Source organism: Cydia amplana, chromosome 16, assembly GCF_948474715.1.
Source record: "Cydia amplana chromosome 16, ilCydAmpl1.1, whole genome shotgun sequence".
Classification (NCBI taxonomy): domain Eukaryota; kingdom Metazoa; phylum Arthropoda; class Insecta; order Lepidoptera; family Tortricidae; genus Cydia; species Cydia amplana.
Window position 1 is genome coordinate 3038049 of NC_086084.1, and position 15796 is coordinate 3053844.

At 33.1% G+C, this 15796-nt stretch overlaps 2 protein-coding genes across 2 annotated transcripts in view; one reads left to right on the plus strand and one right to left on the minus strand.

Moving 5' to 3' along the window:
• The first annotated feature begins 1941 nt into the window (after window positions 1-1941).
• On the plus strand, window positions 1942-5914 carry LOC134655373 (chaoptin-like). The gene is made up of 2 exons (XM_063510827.1): window positions 1942-1973; window positions 2726-5914. The coding sequence occupies exons 1-2, from the start codon at window positions 1970-1972 to the stop codon at window positions 5878-5880; spliced, it is 3159 nt and encodes a 1052-aa protein (XP_063366897.1). The 5' UTR covers window positions 1942-1969; the 3' UTR covers window positions 5881-5914.
• An 8345-nt stretch (window positions 5915-14259) lies between these two features.
• The window catches only part of LOC134655442 (uncharacterized), a 32912-nt gene continuing 31375 nt past the window's right edge, over window positions 14260-15796 (minus strand). The window contains exon 21 of the mRNA XM_063510911.1: window positions 14260-15159. Coding sequence (XP_063366981.1) covers window positions 15085-15159 — 75 coding nt within the window. The 3' untranslated portion in view covers window positions 14260-15084. The remainder of the gene's footprint in view (window positions 15160-15796) is intronic.

Consider the following 15796-nt stretch of genomic DNA (forward strand, 5'->3'; position numbering starts at 1 on the left):
AAAAAATTACAATGGGCAATTGAAATTTGGGTTTAAATGGATTTGTTATACAATTTCCATTCTGATATTTAACTCCGCATTCCATAAATAACGATCCGTTTGGCTAAATTGTTAATTGAAAGTACCCTCAAGAAATACTATGAAAATGTATATTTACTCATGTTTTTAAAAAAACATGCATTTTACTTTCCTCGTATTCGAAATGAAAAGTAGAGTGTCAGGTGAAAGGTGAAAGGCATCATTTCAGCCTCGGACTATTGGCACTCTCACTGCGTTCGAGCTACTGCCTCGGCAGAAATTAGTGCCTTCACCCCTTGGATAACAATCTACTATTTACTCACTTATCATTAAAAAAAAACATATTGTTAAAAATACATGTAACGTAAAAAAATGAATTTTAAATATGGAGGCCACTTTTGGGGGGAAAACAGCAATGTAACTATATCGTGTTACATATCAAATGAAAGAGCTCATTTCACCTCATCATTTCATTTCATTCATCTCAATTTTTTTTTATAATTTTAAGATAAATAGTTTAGCAGTTATTCAAGAAAATAAGCATTAAATGACCATTCCCCCCCCCCCCCCCCCCTTTATCTCTGAAACTACTGAGTTTACCTGAAGATGACAGGAAAACCTATTAGAAATGTGCAGTTTTTGATGGGTTTTGTAGAAACATTTTACTCCCTATTCATTAAAAAAACATATTGTTAAAAATTATGTAATGTACGGAACCCTTGGAACGCGAGTCCGACTCGCACTTGGCCGGTTTTTTAGTAGCAAAACTACCTACCTACAAGTCAGCATTTTTTATCGAAGTATTTTAAGCTATTCTAAAGTAACCACCTCAAACTTACATCAAACAAGTTAGATGGCTCAATCGATTTTGATTACGACTATTGTTATTTTAGCAGATTGGCAGAAGTAAATAAGTAGTAAAAAATACTAGAACACAACTTTGTTCTTGATAGTATAAGAAAAGAACTTGTGCTCCACATTTTGGGCACCAGGGGCCCGTTTTTCAAAAGCTTGTAACTTGTAATAAAAGCGGATGTCACTTTTTGTTGGAAACGGACTTCCACTTGTATCACAAGTTACAAGCTTTTGAGAAACGGGCCCCAGCCCCGTAACCAAAAAGCTCGTTCATCGGCAAACGCCAATCGAAAAACAAAATGTACCTATTGGGATGACAGGTCCAACAAAAAGTGTTGTGATGATTTCTATACGTTATTTCAGTTTAAATTTGTGTTTTTTTTATAAGGAAATGTTATATTTTGTCAGAAGACTGTCTCATTTCCAACATAGACAAGAGAATCATACAATTTTTTCTTAAACTAGTACTAGCACCCAAAAGAAAAGGATGAGTATAGTTTTTTTGTTCTTATTTACTGCTAAATTTGGTTTGACCAACTACATATATTTGATTAGGCCCCCTAGGGTTGTTGCCAAAGTAACAGTGGATGGTAAACGTTAATCAATAATCAAAATATAAATGTATGGGAATGGCAGGTGCAAACGAAAAGTCATGCGGTTATTTTTTATAGCCTTGCTGCGTTTCGATTGACTTTGTCTTTAACGATTGTCACTTTGGCTACGCCATCGACTTTTTTCTTATTTAAATATATGCGTTGTTGACTGAACTTGTTTTGTTAATGTTAACTGTTTTAAACTTATATGCAGGCATTATGTATAATTGTATATATGCCTTTATCCGTTCCCATGTGTATGTTGCGGTTCCGTTTCGGTTTCCTATGACTAAATAAATGATAACGCCGAGATTAATGTGTATGTAAAAAAGGAAGCCACCAGTGCCAAACCAACTGCCTACGATCCCGCATTTATTGTTACGGTGTTAATTTAAAAAATATGAAAACGCGGGTAACGGTGTCAAGTATATTTTAATTAAATATTATACAAATAGTGTCATATATGCAAATCACTAGAAAACGTATGAAGAGGCTTTTCAAAAATGGGTAAGTTCTATGTATTTATATAACAGTCCTGAACCTTGAGCTTTATGTATGTCAAGCAGGAAATGGGGTATTTTCTCGAAAATTTGACATTAGGTTCAAAAACTTATTTATTATGAATAAGTGTTATAATAGGGTTTTTCCTGTGAACGTACGTTAACATAATAAATTAACTTAAATGCCTATTTTAAAGCCTGTGAAGATGTACACCCAGCTGTATAAGTACATACCCACTTTATGAATAAAATCCAATCACAAAGTATGCACTTTTGCAGCTCGCTGTACGAGTACCCATGATAAATGCATTAGTACCTAAAATGTACCCAATTCGTTAATTATGTTGTCCACAGGCATCTTGCCCATTTTTCGGAACGTTTTTGATCCATTTCCTGTTTATTTCGTAACCACATTTGAATTTATCATACTTAGGTAGATACTAGACACGATTTAATATTAAATTTTGTTGTGTGAGTTGCTGATATAAATTAGAAATCATTTAAAAGGCTATGAAACTGACAGCCCACGCAAATAATTTTGATAAGAGTGTTATAACGTTATAGTTAATGTAAATACAATAGGCTCAGTTCAAACAAATATTGTACTTAGTTTAGAAGAACAGAATACATATAACTTAACCACGGAAGAAAGAATGAGCGCGTCGCGCTACTTAACTGACCTATCCTAACCTACTCCTAAAGTTAAGGAACGCTAAGATAATATTATAATTATGTATAATCAAAAATATTTCATTTCAGATTGCGCAATAGCAAGAAGAATCATATTTCTGATAACACTTGTAGCAGCAAGTGAACTAGTGGATGGAGGATGCGAGCTTAACGACTTAGAGCGACGAATTTGTGAAGCTGAACTATCCTGCTCTTACGACTTCGAGCCAGGATTAAATCTAGTCACAGACTGGTCCTGCATTCAGCACGACTACAATGATTATAACTACGGTTTTAACGAGGATTACATTATCTACCTCAAAGCAGACAACATCGACGAAACACATTCATTCAATCCATTCAACTTGATTTACCAACTAAGCGATCATATACATACCCTTTTGATTACAAACGGAAAAATGAACTCGATTCCAGGAGTATTATTTTATTTAAACAAGGCAACAACGATAGATCTTTCACAAAATACGATAGAATTGATAAATTTAGAAGCATTCTCGAAACTAATCAGCTTAAACATACTTAATGTATCCTGCAACCAAATAGCGGATTTAGAAGATTATGAGAGAGCGACTGCCGCTGGCTTCAGTCAAGTACATACAATAGATTTGAGTCATAATGTTATTAAAGCTATACCCGATAACTATTTCAGTCGATTTCCTAATCTACTTCACTTAAATCTATCCCACAATTATATCAAAAGTTTCGGTGCACTTACATTTGAAGGGTTAACACAGCTCCAAATACTGCATATCTCAGATAACGAACTAACTAAAATAGGTGTCGTTTTTGCAAGACTAACAAATATAAAAGAATTGTTTTTAGATCACAACTATTTAACAAAAATAGAGAAGAGCAATTTTAACACGCTGTACATGTTGGAAAAACTTAATTTAAGTTGGAATAATTTAATTGGGTTTGAAGACGAAACGTTTGATCCTATGGTTGCATTAAGAAAACTAGATTTAAGCAGTAATAAAATTAGTATGATTACAAAAAGTTTATTTCAGCATAATGTGAACCTTCAATCACTGGATATCTCATTGAATACAATTTCTAAAATTGAACCGGGAGCATTTGAGGGAAAACACATTCAAGATTTTAAAATCGATGATAATCCGATTTCAGGGTATTTGCCCAAAAATACATTTCAAGGAATTTTCATGAAAAAACTTGTCTTGAGTGGAGCTGACGTAACAGAGCTAGGTCCTGAGATGTTTGAAGGGCAATTTGAATGTTTAAATTTCAGTAAAAATTCCATATCCAAAATACATAAAATTACATTTATGGAACTCGAGCTGTTGAAAGATCTTGACCTATCGTATAACCAATTACAAAATATTGAATTTGACACTTCGAATTTGAAAAACCTTTCCTACTTCTATATCAACAACAATAAGATAAAAAAAATACCAAAAGATATGTTTGCGTACCTATCAAGTTTACAAATTGTAGATTTATCTTTCAATATAATCGAGGAAGTCGAAATGCAGTCTTTTGAATACTTAAATAAATTAAAAATATTAAAGTTAAACAATAACCCTCTTTTGACTGTAATGCCTTCGCAACTTTTTAAGGGACTAGTTTCATCTACTGGTCTCGATTTGTCTTATACTTATGTTAACACGATTAAGGACGGCGCACTTAATAGTATGAAGTCATTAAAAACATTTAACTCGTCATACAGTAATCTCACGGTTTTAGAAATAAATGCATTCAGTAGGACCGGATCAATACAAGTTCTTGATCTATCGTACAACCAATTAGAAATCTATTCCTTAAACAACACCAATATAAAACTAGTGGAAGAAATATATTTACAGCATAATAAACTTAAATATATAACGGATAAAACTTTTCTGGATTTGAGTGATTTACGATTGCTGACCCTTAAAGGTAATAACTTAATCAGAATTGAAAATAATGCTTTTAGAAATCTGCGAAATCTTCTAAAGATAGATATATCTGCCAACCAAGAAGTGGTGTTTAATTCATCAATATTCACTGGCTTGCAATCGCTATCCGTGGTTTTACTTAGTAATATTACATCTAGATTTAACTTACAGGATATCGTAAATACTTCGATCGCAGGTTTTGATTTGTCATTTTGCAATATAAGCGACATTCATGATGTCTTAGTGAACCCGATTATTACGCTTGAAAGATTGATATTGACTTCAAATAAAATTGTATCAATTAACAAATCATCATTCCAAAAGCTGCGGCAACTTTCATGGATCGATCTTAGCTATAACCAAATCTCCATTATACAACCAGGGTCTTTCAGTGATAATGAGGACCTTAGCGTTTTAAACTTGAGCAATAACTTGCTGTCGTCGCTAATGTTTGGCGTTTTTGATGGATTGGTCAATTTAAACACTCTAGACTTGTCAAGTAACTTATTGCATAGTTTTAGTGCGAGCATATTTCACAATACACCTCGCGTGCGATTTGTGTATATAGACAATAACCTGATAGAAAATTTGGATTTTGATGAGTTTTCCAATGAAAATATCAGAGAAATTTACTTAGGAGGTAACCGATTACCTTGCGATAGCTTAACTAAATTGAAAAAGATTTCCCACACTTTTGCTGTTAAAGCTAGGAATGGAATATATGACACAGAAAATGTTGATGGTATAACTTGTAAAGGTATTAATAACGCAATGAATAAAACTCATGTTAATGATACAGCACTAACACCTATTTCGCCTGGTTCTCTGAATGAATTTCAATCAGCAGTAGGAAAAATCCTAAATCGAAGTGAATCGTACTCAATAGAAAAGTTTGTAGAAGTTTTGAATAAAACTGAAGCTAAAAATAATGCATTTCTGGAAAAGTTAATGAATAGCAACCACCAGGTCACCGGAGGTATATACCGGATTTTAGAAAATATACAAGAATATTTAAAACTTCAAAATAGTGCATCGGTGGATTCTCATCCTGATGATTTAGAAGTCAATAACGACGTTAAAGAAGTCAATTTCAAGAAACAAATTATGTTTAAAGAAGATGGACACGAAGCTCAGTCCAACGCAGACTTAAATTCAAAAGAGCTAAAATATCCATTATATTTCATCGCCACATGCCTTGCTGTGCTCCTGTGTATGGTAATCCTATCATTTGTGTTTTTATTCTTTAGACTACGAAGTACAGGTAACTTAGCGTATAACAATAATTTGTCGTGTAGTAGACAGCCGATTTCAAATATGATGGAAATGGAATAAATTTACATCGGTAGTTAATATATAAGTAAGTTTCTTTATTTATTAATTTTACAGGTTTAAATCATTGCTGTAAAAGACGTTGGCGAATATTTATATTTCATTTATCATCCAAACATAACATGTATGATTGTACCTTCATACACAATCAATAATCATATTAATAGCGTGTCCTTAAAAGGATCAATCATTACTAAATATGGATCATTTGTGATTTTAAACTTATGACATGAAGAAATATATAGGTACAATTGTAAATATGTAACATAGTTTCGTAGTCGTAACTTACAATAGACTAAAAATAAATTGTACTTGAATGCATAAGTGTTAAATACAAAAATATTTTCAAAAGTGCTGTGGTATGCTGTCTAAAGTGTTACCTATTTATATTTGACTCCGATTTTAAATGTTAATTTTGAGTAGGTAGGTAAGGTTTATTCGGGTAATTCCGAAAATCGGGTAATTCCGAAAATCATTGTAAAATCACTCATATTCCGTTGTAGTAAGAGTCAGCTTTCGATTTGTTAGATGTATTTTCCGATATTTTTTTTTTCTTGTATAATAAATTCCGATCGTCTTTTTTCCCTGTATAAAAATTTCCGCACGCCTTTTTTCCCTATAGATATATTTCCTGGTATATTTTTTTTCTTGTATATATAAATCTGAACGCCTTCTTTCCGTATAGACATATTTTCCGATAGATTTATTTTCTTATACACAAATATCTGAACGCCTTCTTTCCCTGTATTTTTGTTGTTTAACGAAAAAGGGTATAGCCGGGTAAGCATGGCCAAACTGCCCTTAGCGAAAAAAACAATTTCCTTTTACTGGATTATTAACCTATGTATATGTAGTGCTTTCACCAAATATTAAGCCTCAAATGCTTCAGATTTAAAAAAAAAATGCAAAAAAAGAAAAATCATTTTTATTTTATTACAGCCAAAGTACTAATCCGATTTCTTTGTAATTTGGGTATGTTGTATATACAATTAAGGTCGCTTTCTGAAAAAAATAATATTGAATTATCTCTTAAAATAATAGTAAAAAAATTAGATGAAAATTTTCAGAAAAATAAAAAAAATACATGCGAGATAGCGACAGTTATCAAATTTACATATTTCATGTAGAATTTAATAATGTTTAATATATATTTTTTTCAAAAATTAAAATCGGGATTAACAGTGTTAAAAACTCGAATTTGTAACATCCCATAATACCTTCTCTTCATACAAAATAACTTGTACGTTATACTAGAAAGTATTTAAAATTAGAATTAGAAGTATTTAGAATTTGAATTTAGAACGCGACTTATTTCGCTGAGCGCGGACCTTAAACTCCGTGGCTGTATGCGGCTAGGGCGAACGGCATTCAGAGATTTAAAAAGCGGCCAAGTGCGAGTCGGACTCGCGCCCATGAAGGGTTCCGTATTTAGGCGATTTATGACGTATAAAAAAAAAACTACTTACTAGATCTCGTTCAAACCAATTTTCGGTGGAAGTTTACATGGTAATGTACATCATATATTTTTTTAGTTTTAACATTCTCTTATTTTAGAAGTTACAGGGGGGGGGGGGGGGGACACATTTTACCACTTTGGAAGTGTCTCTCGCGCAAACTATTCAGTTTAGAAAAAAATGATATTAGAAACCTCAATATCATTTTTGAAGACCTATCCATAGATACCCCACACGTATGGGTTTGATGAACAAAAAAATTTTGAGTTTCAGTTCGAAGTATGGGGAACCCCAAAAATTTATTGTTTTTTTTCTATTTTGGTGTGAAAATCTTAATGCGGTTCACAGAATACATCTACTTACCAAGTTTCAACAGTATAGTTCTTATAGTTTCGGAGAAAAGTGGCTGTGACATACGGACGGACAGACAGACAGACATGACGAATCTATAAGGGTTCCGTTTTTTGCCATTTGGCTACGGAACCCTAAAAAAAGCGCGGGAACAGGAAAATATGCACGAATTTTATACAGAGCGTTAACGATTGAAAAATGTCTGTTCCTTTGATGAATAAAATACGTCACATTCTAAATTCAAATTCGTAAAGACTGCGTTCACAATATACTTCATTCGTTTATGACTACTTGGCTTTGCTTGTATGAAGAGAGAGTATTATGGGATGTTACAAATTCGAGTTTTTCACACTGTTAATCCCGATTTTAATTTTTGAAAAAAATATATGTTAAACATTATTAAATTCTACATAAAATATGTAAATTTGGTAACTGTCGCTATCTCGCACCTATTTTTTTTTATTTTTCTGATAATTTTCATCTCAATTTTTTACTATTATTTTAAGAGATAATTCAATATTATTTTTTTCAGAAAGCGACCTTAATTGTATATACAACATACCCAAATTACAAAGAAATCGGATTATTACTTTGGCTGTAATAAAATAAAAATGATTTTTCTTTTTTTGCATTTTTTTTTTAAATCTGAAGCATTTCAGGCTTAAGATTTGGTGAAAGCACTACATATACATAGGTTAACAATCCAGTAAAAGGAAATTGTTTTTTTCGCTAAGGGCAGTTTGGCCATGCTTACCCGGCTATACCCTTTCATGGTCATTCATTTTACTAGGGGCAAAACTTCTTATTTGCTTGGACCCTGTTTGCAATCTTGTGTGGAATATTTTGTGTATCATGGTTAGTTATCTTTAAAGGAATTTTACCAATCAGTAATCAAATCAAACGAGTGAAACGTTGTACTTAGTTAGGCACTTGACAGAAGTACGCCTATTAATCCTCTATACAGTTTATATCTTCTGTCAAGTGCCTAACTAAGTACAACGTTTCACTCGTTTGATTTGATTACTGATTGGTAAAATTCCTTTAAAGATAACTAACCATGATACACAAAATATTCCACACAAGATTGCAAACAGGGTCCAAGCAAATAAGAAGTTTTGCCCCTAGTAAAATGAATGACCATGAAATTTTTCGTTAAACAACAAAAATACAGGAAAAGAAGGCGTTCAGATATTTGTGTATAAGAAAATAAATCTATCGGAAAATATGTCTATACGGAAAGAAGGCGTTCAGATTTATATATACAAGAAAAAAAATATACTAGGAAATATATCTATAGGGAAAAAAGGCGTGCGGAAATTTTTATACAGGGAAAAAAGACGATCGGAATTTATTATACAAGAAAAAAAAAATATCGGAAAATACATCTAACAAATCTTGTAACTGGCATCATCAAATCACAAAAAAAGTTTAAAGTGATCATTAATATAGTTGTTGGGACTTTAGTAACTTTTTGAGTTGCCGTCAAACTACTATATTTGGACGAATTTCCTTGTATATCCCTTTTTCCTTCCTTTTTCCCTTTCCTTTTCCCTTTTTTCTTTCAAAACTGTAATAAGTGTAATCATAAGTGCTTAGGTAATCGGTACCAGAAGACTCATCGGAGCTAGATCGTATCGACTCCCTCGAGTAGAAAAGGGAAGAGACTGACCATCCGAAATACTCCTGTATTGCATTTCCCATTTTCTTTTTTATACTCCGCCGATCTCTATGATTCAACCGGAGTACCTTGTTGAGTATAACATTTAATACTGTCTTAGTCTCGTCAACGATTGAAGCATCATTCGTTCTACCGTACTTTTTTAACGCGATAGTATAGTCGTAGAGTAATAAACTCGATTTGGAATTGAAAATCGAATCCATGGCGTGTATAAACTTGACTCGATGACGTAGTTTAACGTGTAAATCTTTTCTATATTGTTCGATTTCATATTTTATATCATCTTCGTGTTCTCTTGACAATTTCCTAAGTCCACTGGCTAATTTATTAGTGTGGGTATATCCCATATCTCTTAGACATCGGGACAATATTTTAACATAATTCGCTAGTCTTCTTTCAGCAGTGGTAGGAAAATCCAGTAAAGCATCGAAAAATAATCTAAGAAAGGTCCCAAATATGCCCGTAGTCCGAAATATTCTATAATCCGATGTATTATGAACTAAAAGTTTGTTAGAACTTGTGACATCTAAAGTAGCTGATACACTGACGTAAAAACAAATGACAAACGAAAGACAAACATGTATAGGCAAGAACCGCATAGTTACTCTTTTGTTTTAAGTGAAGTCATGTAGGTAAATGGGGAGCCTATTTCACGGCTTGAAAATAATTAATTAGAATTTATAAAGTTACGGTGTTTAAACTACACGGCCAGCACGAGTCCACAGTGAGCAAATAAAAATATAGTCGAATGATGATGATATATCCTGTGACTGATTTTGTATGAGAAAACATCCTCCTTATAATTACGAGTAAGATTAAGGTATATTTAATTTAGCCTAGTAAAGATGAGGTTTTACAAAACATTAAATTATATTTTTTTATTTCATTGTAATTGAATTAAATACCTACAAAAAATTGAGCTATTTTTTTTTCTATTCAAGTAGGTAATGATAAATATTTTTAATACATCGTATAAACGACATTTTATTCTGTATACATAGGTCTTTTAAATTAATTGAGATATGATATCATATTATCATATTATTTAGAAAGTGGAATCGAACAAAATATAAATATTTATGATGATGATTGATGTCCTAAGTTGATAAGAATACTTGATTACCATGCTTCTTCGAGTACTAGTAAGTAGTACTATAGTACAAAGCTCGAGTACCTACGATGACAGATTTTTATTTCATTATAACCTCGAGATGTCATCTCCATACAATTTATAACCTCAAAACGCAAAATCACTCAAAATTGTATTGACAGGACATCTGTCACCGTACCCAAGCTGTTTCAACAATACATGAAAATACATTTTCATAAAAATGCTACTGAAAAAACGCAGGCCTGTAATATGTGTGTACATATTTATAAATGCCCTTGAACACAATTATATTTTATTTAATGTATTCTGTTTTGTACGTATCTATGTAATACTAGAAACTAGAATCAATACATATACAATACAGTACAAGTATAACTTGTGTCTTAAATAAAAGTTTTTTCTTCTTATGCAGTTTGTATCAGGACGTAAGTATTTGAGAAAATAAAACATCAATCTAATTTCAGATGTTCTATTAGTATGCGACGATTCATGAACAAAAATGTATATGTAGAAGTAAGAATAGTTTCGGATGCATTAATTTATAAAACGTTGTAGTTAAATCAATTTAAACCTTATTTTATGATTTTACCTTCAAAGTCCTGGCCCCATAGACAACATGCCAATCGCTAAAGAGGCCCACTGATTACCAGTCCGCCGGACGATATCGGCCTGTCATTTGTTCGGAGCTGTCAACTTTTTGTTCTAACTGACAGCCCGATATCGTCCGGCGGACTGTTAATCAGTGGGCCCCTTAACGATCCATAGCGAACGAAACGCAACTGTCACTGCCACACTAATATGGAAGAGCGATTCGATGGCGAAGCGATAGCGATTGTCACCTTGCCTAGGCCGCCAGATGTCCATTTGAAAGGAATAATACAAATCGAATTTTGAACTATAATTGAAAAACGAAGGTTCCCAATTCAAATGTTGAATCTAACTTTATTAAAACAACACTACCTTCGGCCCTTTCCAGGTTTTATACTCCTTAATAGCTCTCCTCAATCTCCTTTCAAGCGCTTGCCTGTCCCGGGAACGCAACTGACGAACTCTCTTCATTATTACGTCCTTCAATAGCTTCTTCGTATCATCTGAAATATATACGTTTTCCTTTTTTCCATACTCTTTGAGCTTTTTAATGTAATTTTGAAACATGACATTTTGACCTTGCTCAAATATCGCATCCATGGCTTTTAGAAACTTGATACGAAGTGGCATTTCATCTTGCAAGTCTTCTATGTACTCCTTTATTATATCTCTGATATCAAAATCACGCATTCGAGATAGTTTCCTTAGTTTTCTTGAGAGTTTCTTTGGATAATCATGTTTAATTTCGTCTAAACTTTTAGATAATAGGATAATATATTTCGGTAATTTTAACTTAGGGTAGTCTATCAATGTTTCGAAAAACTGACTCAGAAATGTTTGAAAAATCTTGTCAGATCTTAATGTTGGAAAATCAGTGTCTTCGCCAGTAGTTTCGTACGATGAACTGTCAGTTTGAACATAATTAAAATAAAACAACAGCGCAATACATACACGCGTAGCTAGCAAACGCATGGTTTAGTCGTACCTTTCGTATCGTATTTATAACTTTTATAAGTTAATAATATATTAATAGTAATTTCACGGCTTGAAAGTAGTAATTGCAAATATTTTTATTATAGCTTTACAAATTGTAAAGTCTAGGGGTCTGTAGACACAGCCCGCCATTTTTGTTTTCCTTTCTTGGCCCAAGTTTCAAAGCTGTAGTCAGAGGTGCTTAGGTCTTTTACTTTCCGTTCACTACTAGAGCTTGAAAGTTCGCGTGTACGACGATGACGAGATGATTCTTCTGATTCAGATGTGCTGAGTTCTACTGACACTGAGTATGAGGATAATGATTGTGACGTATATTCTTTAATTGCTTTTTTCATTAACGATTTGAGAGTGTTACGATCATGCTCGCTTAACTTAAGAACTCTATTGTCTATCATTCTTAATAAGTCATCTGTTTCATCTTTGATAACTAACTTGCGTAATGATCCAAATTCTCCTAACTCATGAATATAATCGCCGAACTTAACATTATCTGCCGTCCAAAAAATCGAGTTCATTGCACTTAAAAATTTAGCTCGGTGAGGCCGTTCGTACTCTAATTCTGATTTGTACTCTTCCATTTCCTCTTTTATTTCTTCTTCATTCTTACGAGAAAGTTTTCTTATTTCATTAGCAAATTTCTTTGTGTAATAGTATTTCATCTTCTTTACACATTGATATAACTGCTGTAAATATTTTTTTCGTCTTTTGTGATCTTCATCGCTTAGTTCTGGGTCTCTAAAATTTACCAAAGTAAAAATATAATTCGTTAGGAATACATCAAATACACCGCTTGTTCTCATCACTTTTCCAGACTCATAACTATTGGTCGTATTTAAAAATGCCTTGAATATGTCGTCAGTTCTAATGGCTGTTTCCGATTTTCTAACTTTATTTGCTGCATTTAAAAACGGATTGAATATGTTGTCAGTTCTCATGTCTATTTCTGATTCTCCATCTTCATTTGTTTCATTTGAAAACGCCTTGAATGTGTCTTTAGTTCTCATGTCCGTTACTGATTTTTCATCTTCATTTGTCGCATTTGAAAACGCCTTGAATGTGTCTTTAGTTCTCATGTCCGTTACTGATTCTCCATCTTCATTTGTCGCCTTTGAAAATGCCTTAAATGTGTCGTTAGCTCTCAAGGCTGTTTCCGATTTTCCTTCTTTATTTGTTACATTCACACTAGTAATATTTATACTTGATATAGTATTAGTGTGGAAAAAAGTATAAACAGTAAATGTAACGTAAATAGCCACTGACCGCATGTTTACTGCTTAAAGTTCATTTCACATTTTTCATAACAATATAAAACTAATTTCACGGTTTTTAGAATATCGTTTTTTATTACCTACTACAAATTATAAAGTTACTAAATTAAAACTCAAACCTGTGTTTATATCAAGAAGATAGAGTCTGTGCGGAAAGAGGGGCCCAAATACATTCCACGACTCTTCTCTTTCCTAACAGACTCTATCGATAATGTTGACTTTAGAATATCCAATTCCAATTTGTAATATTATTTTCCGTTTCTGACTCAGATTACTCTTTACATTCGTCATTTGACCATCAATCTTAATTATCTATAATAAATACTTTGAATATTTCAAAAGAGAACAAAGACTATAAAAAACTACAGCTATCTTATATCAATACTTACATATTAATATTAATTTTAAGGTAGCGTAGGAGTTTTAATATTATTAAAACTAATTTATTTAAATAAGTGTCGGTTCGACTAGTAGGCGTCTCAGGCGACCATATCAGTGTGCCTACACCAATTTATAGTGTATAGTCCAACTGCAAACAAAAAAATGAGCGGATCTCGGGTAAAAACAAGAGACGACGCGACAGATTTGTGCGAGCAAATGCGTAAGAGATTTTGGATTTTGAACGAGGATTATAAAATGTTCGAAGTTGGACTACTAGGTCTAAAAATACACCTTCCTTATACTGTGACCATATGGCAGGCTCTTTCTTTGCCCAGAAGCTAAGCTCTGTTCAGAGAGGGAATATCGCTATCATTTTGGGGAGTATTCCGGAAGCGGGAGGTACCTATTTAAGTTTTATTTCTAGCTTGTTTAGGTTTATAATTTGTCTTAGTTAGTTTTAAGTTAAATTTGTATTTTCTAGAAATATGTTTTATTGAAGCCAAAGGAAAGTTGGTTGTACAGAATTAAATTAAATTGACTCTTTTGTTTGATATCTTTAATTTTATTTCCTATAATACTCCTCGTAAGCTAACATCAGTTTCATTATCACGTCATTTCTGACAGTACTTCTTTGTTTATCCAACACATAAAATATATTTCTGACCAGCAACTTGGTCTGGCGGTTCATGAGACGCTTCCCTTCCCTGCCCTTTGCGTAACCCTGGAGATAGTAAGTATACCCGTGAAGTTTAATCTCATATTTCCAGGTAAACAGCGAGTTCATTGCTCGAAAAAAATCCATTCTCCTTGGTTTTTCCTCAAGAGTATCATTAATGAAACCAGCAACTTTTTCTTTAATCTTTGACGCTTTTTTTCTAGACAGTATTTTAGACTTCCTTGCCAATCGTTTCACAAAGTATCTCAGGAAGGATTCACAAGAGCGTCGACTGCTCGTTGATCTCTTTAAGTTGCGTCCTAGCATACTGAACAACCCACCTATCCTACGAGGTGGTAATTTATTTAATATTGTCTCAAACATATCTAGGGTAAAATTGAAAAACGCACCTTCCGCTGGATGGGGTACTCTCGGTTTCTGTGGCGCGCGAAGTGTATAAAATACCTGTTTTTCCGGGGTAAAGTGGAACCATTCCCTGCTATCTAAATGTCTGGTAACTTCAATAGGTTTTTCCGTAGTATTTTTTAATCGTAAGTCACATTTCGATTTATCGCTGCAATTTTTATTTTCGTAACTCGATGTCAGCTCGTCGAGTGCGATTATTTCAATGCAATTGAGCAGAACAGCAGATAATACGACAATCATTTTAGATTCCACTCACCGTTTAATGTACTTTCTTGGACGAGGTACGTAAGACGATTGCTTCGCTACAGTATGTCTCCAATACCGATGTGTTGTTTAAGATTCTTGTCACCGAACCACGCTCGCAGCTGCTTCGCTATCTGAAAGGTAATATACTTAAATTAAATTAAGCGTCATAAGCATATATCGGGGTTTTCGGTGCGGGAATGATTTCGTGTATTTATAACTTTGTTTATTAAACTATGAATTAAACGTAGGTAGTAAGGTCCAAATGTGCTTAGAAATGTTAAATTAGTATCGTATTTTACAGTTTTTACCTGTTATTTGGCTAGTGTAAAACATTCCCGCACCGAAAACCCCGATGTATGGTCATAAGACACTTAAAATACCTACATATATCAAGTGTCAGTCTTTGCATGTCAAAGGGTTAAACTTCACCGCACACTGTGATAAATGGCTTGTAAAGTGTTAAATTGTTGATATATTTTATGAACCATCATTAAATAATTTATAACCCTGATTGATGCTAGCGAATATCTCGTAAACTTATGTCAGAAATATCATTTGATAGTCGCCAGTTACTCTTAAGTGAAGGAAATAATCGTGACATCCGGTAACCATGGCGTCGATTCTAATATAACAATTCTTTACGATTTTGAACTGGTTTTGATTACCTTAAGGATCTTGGCGATTAGCACGCATTTCATTCACTATATGCTGCATGCATCAATCAGCGTGAGTGATCTTCAAGGTCATATCAAAATAAGATCAAAACCA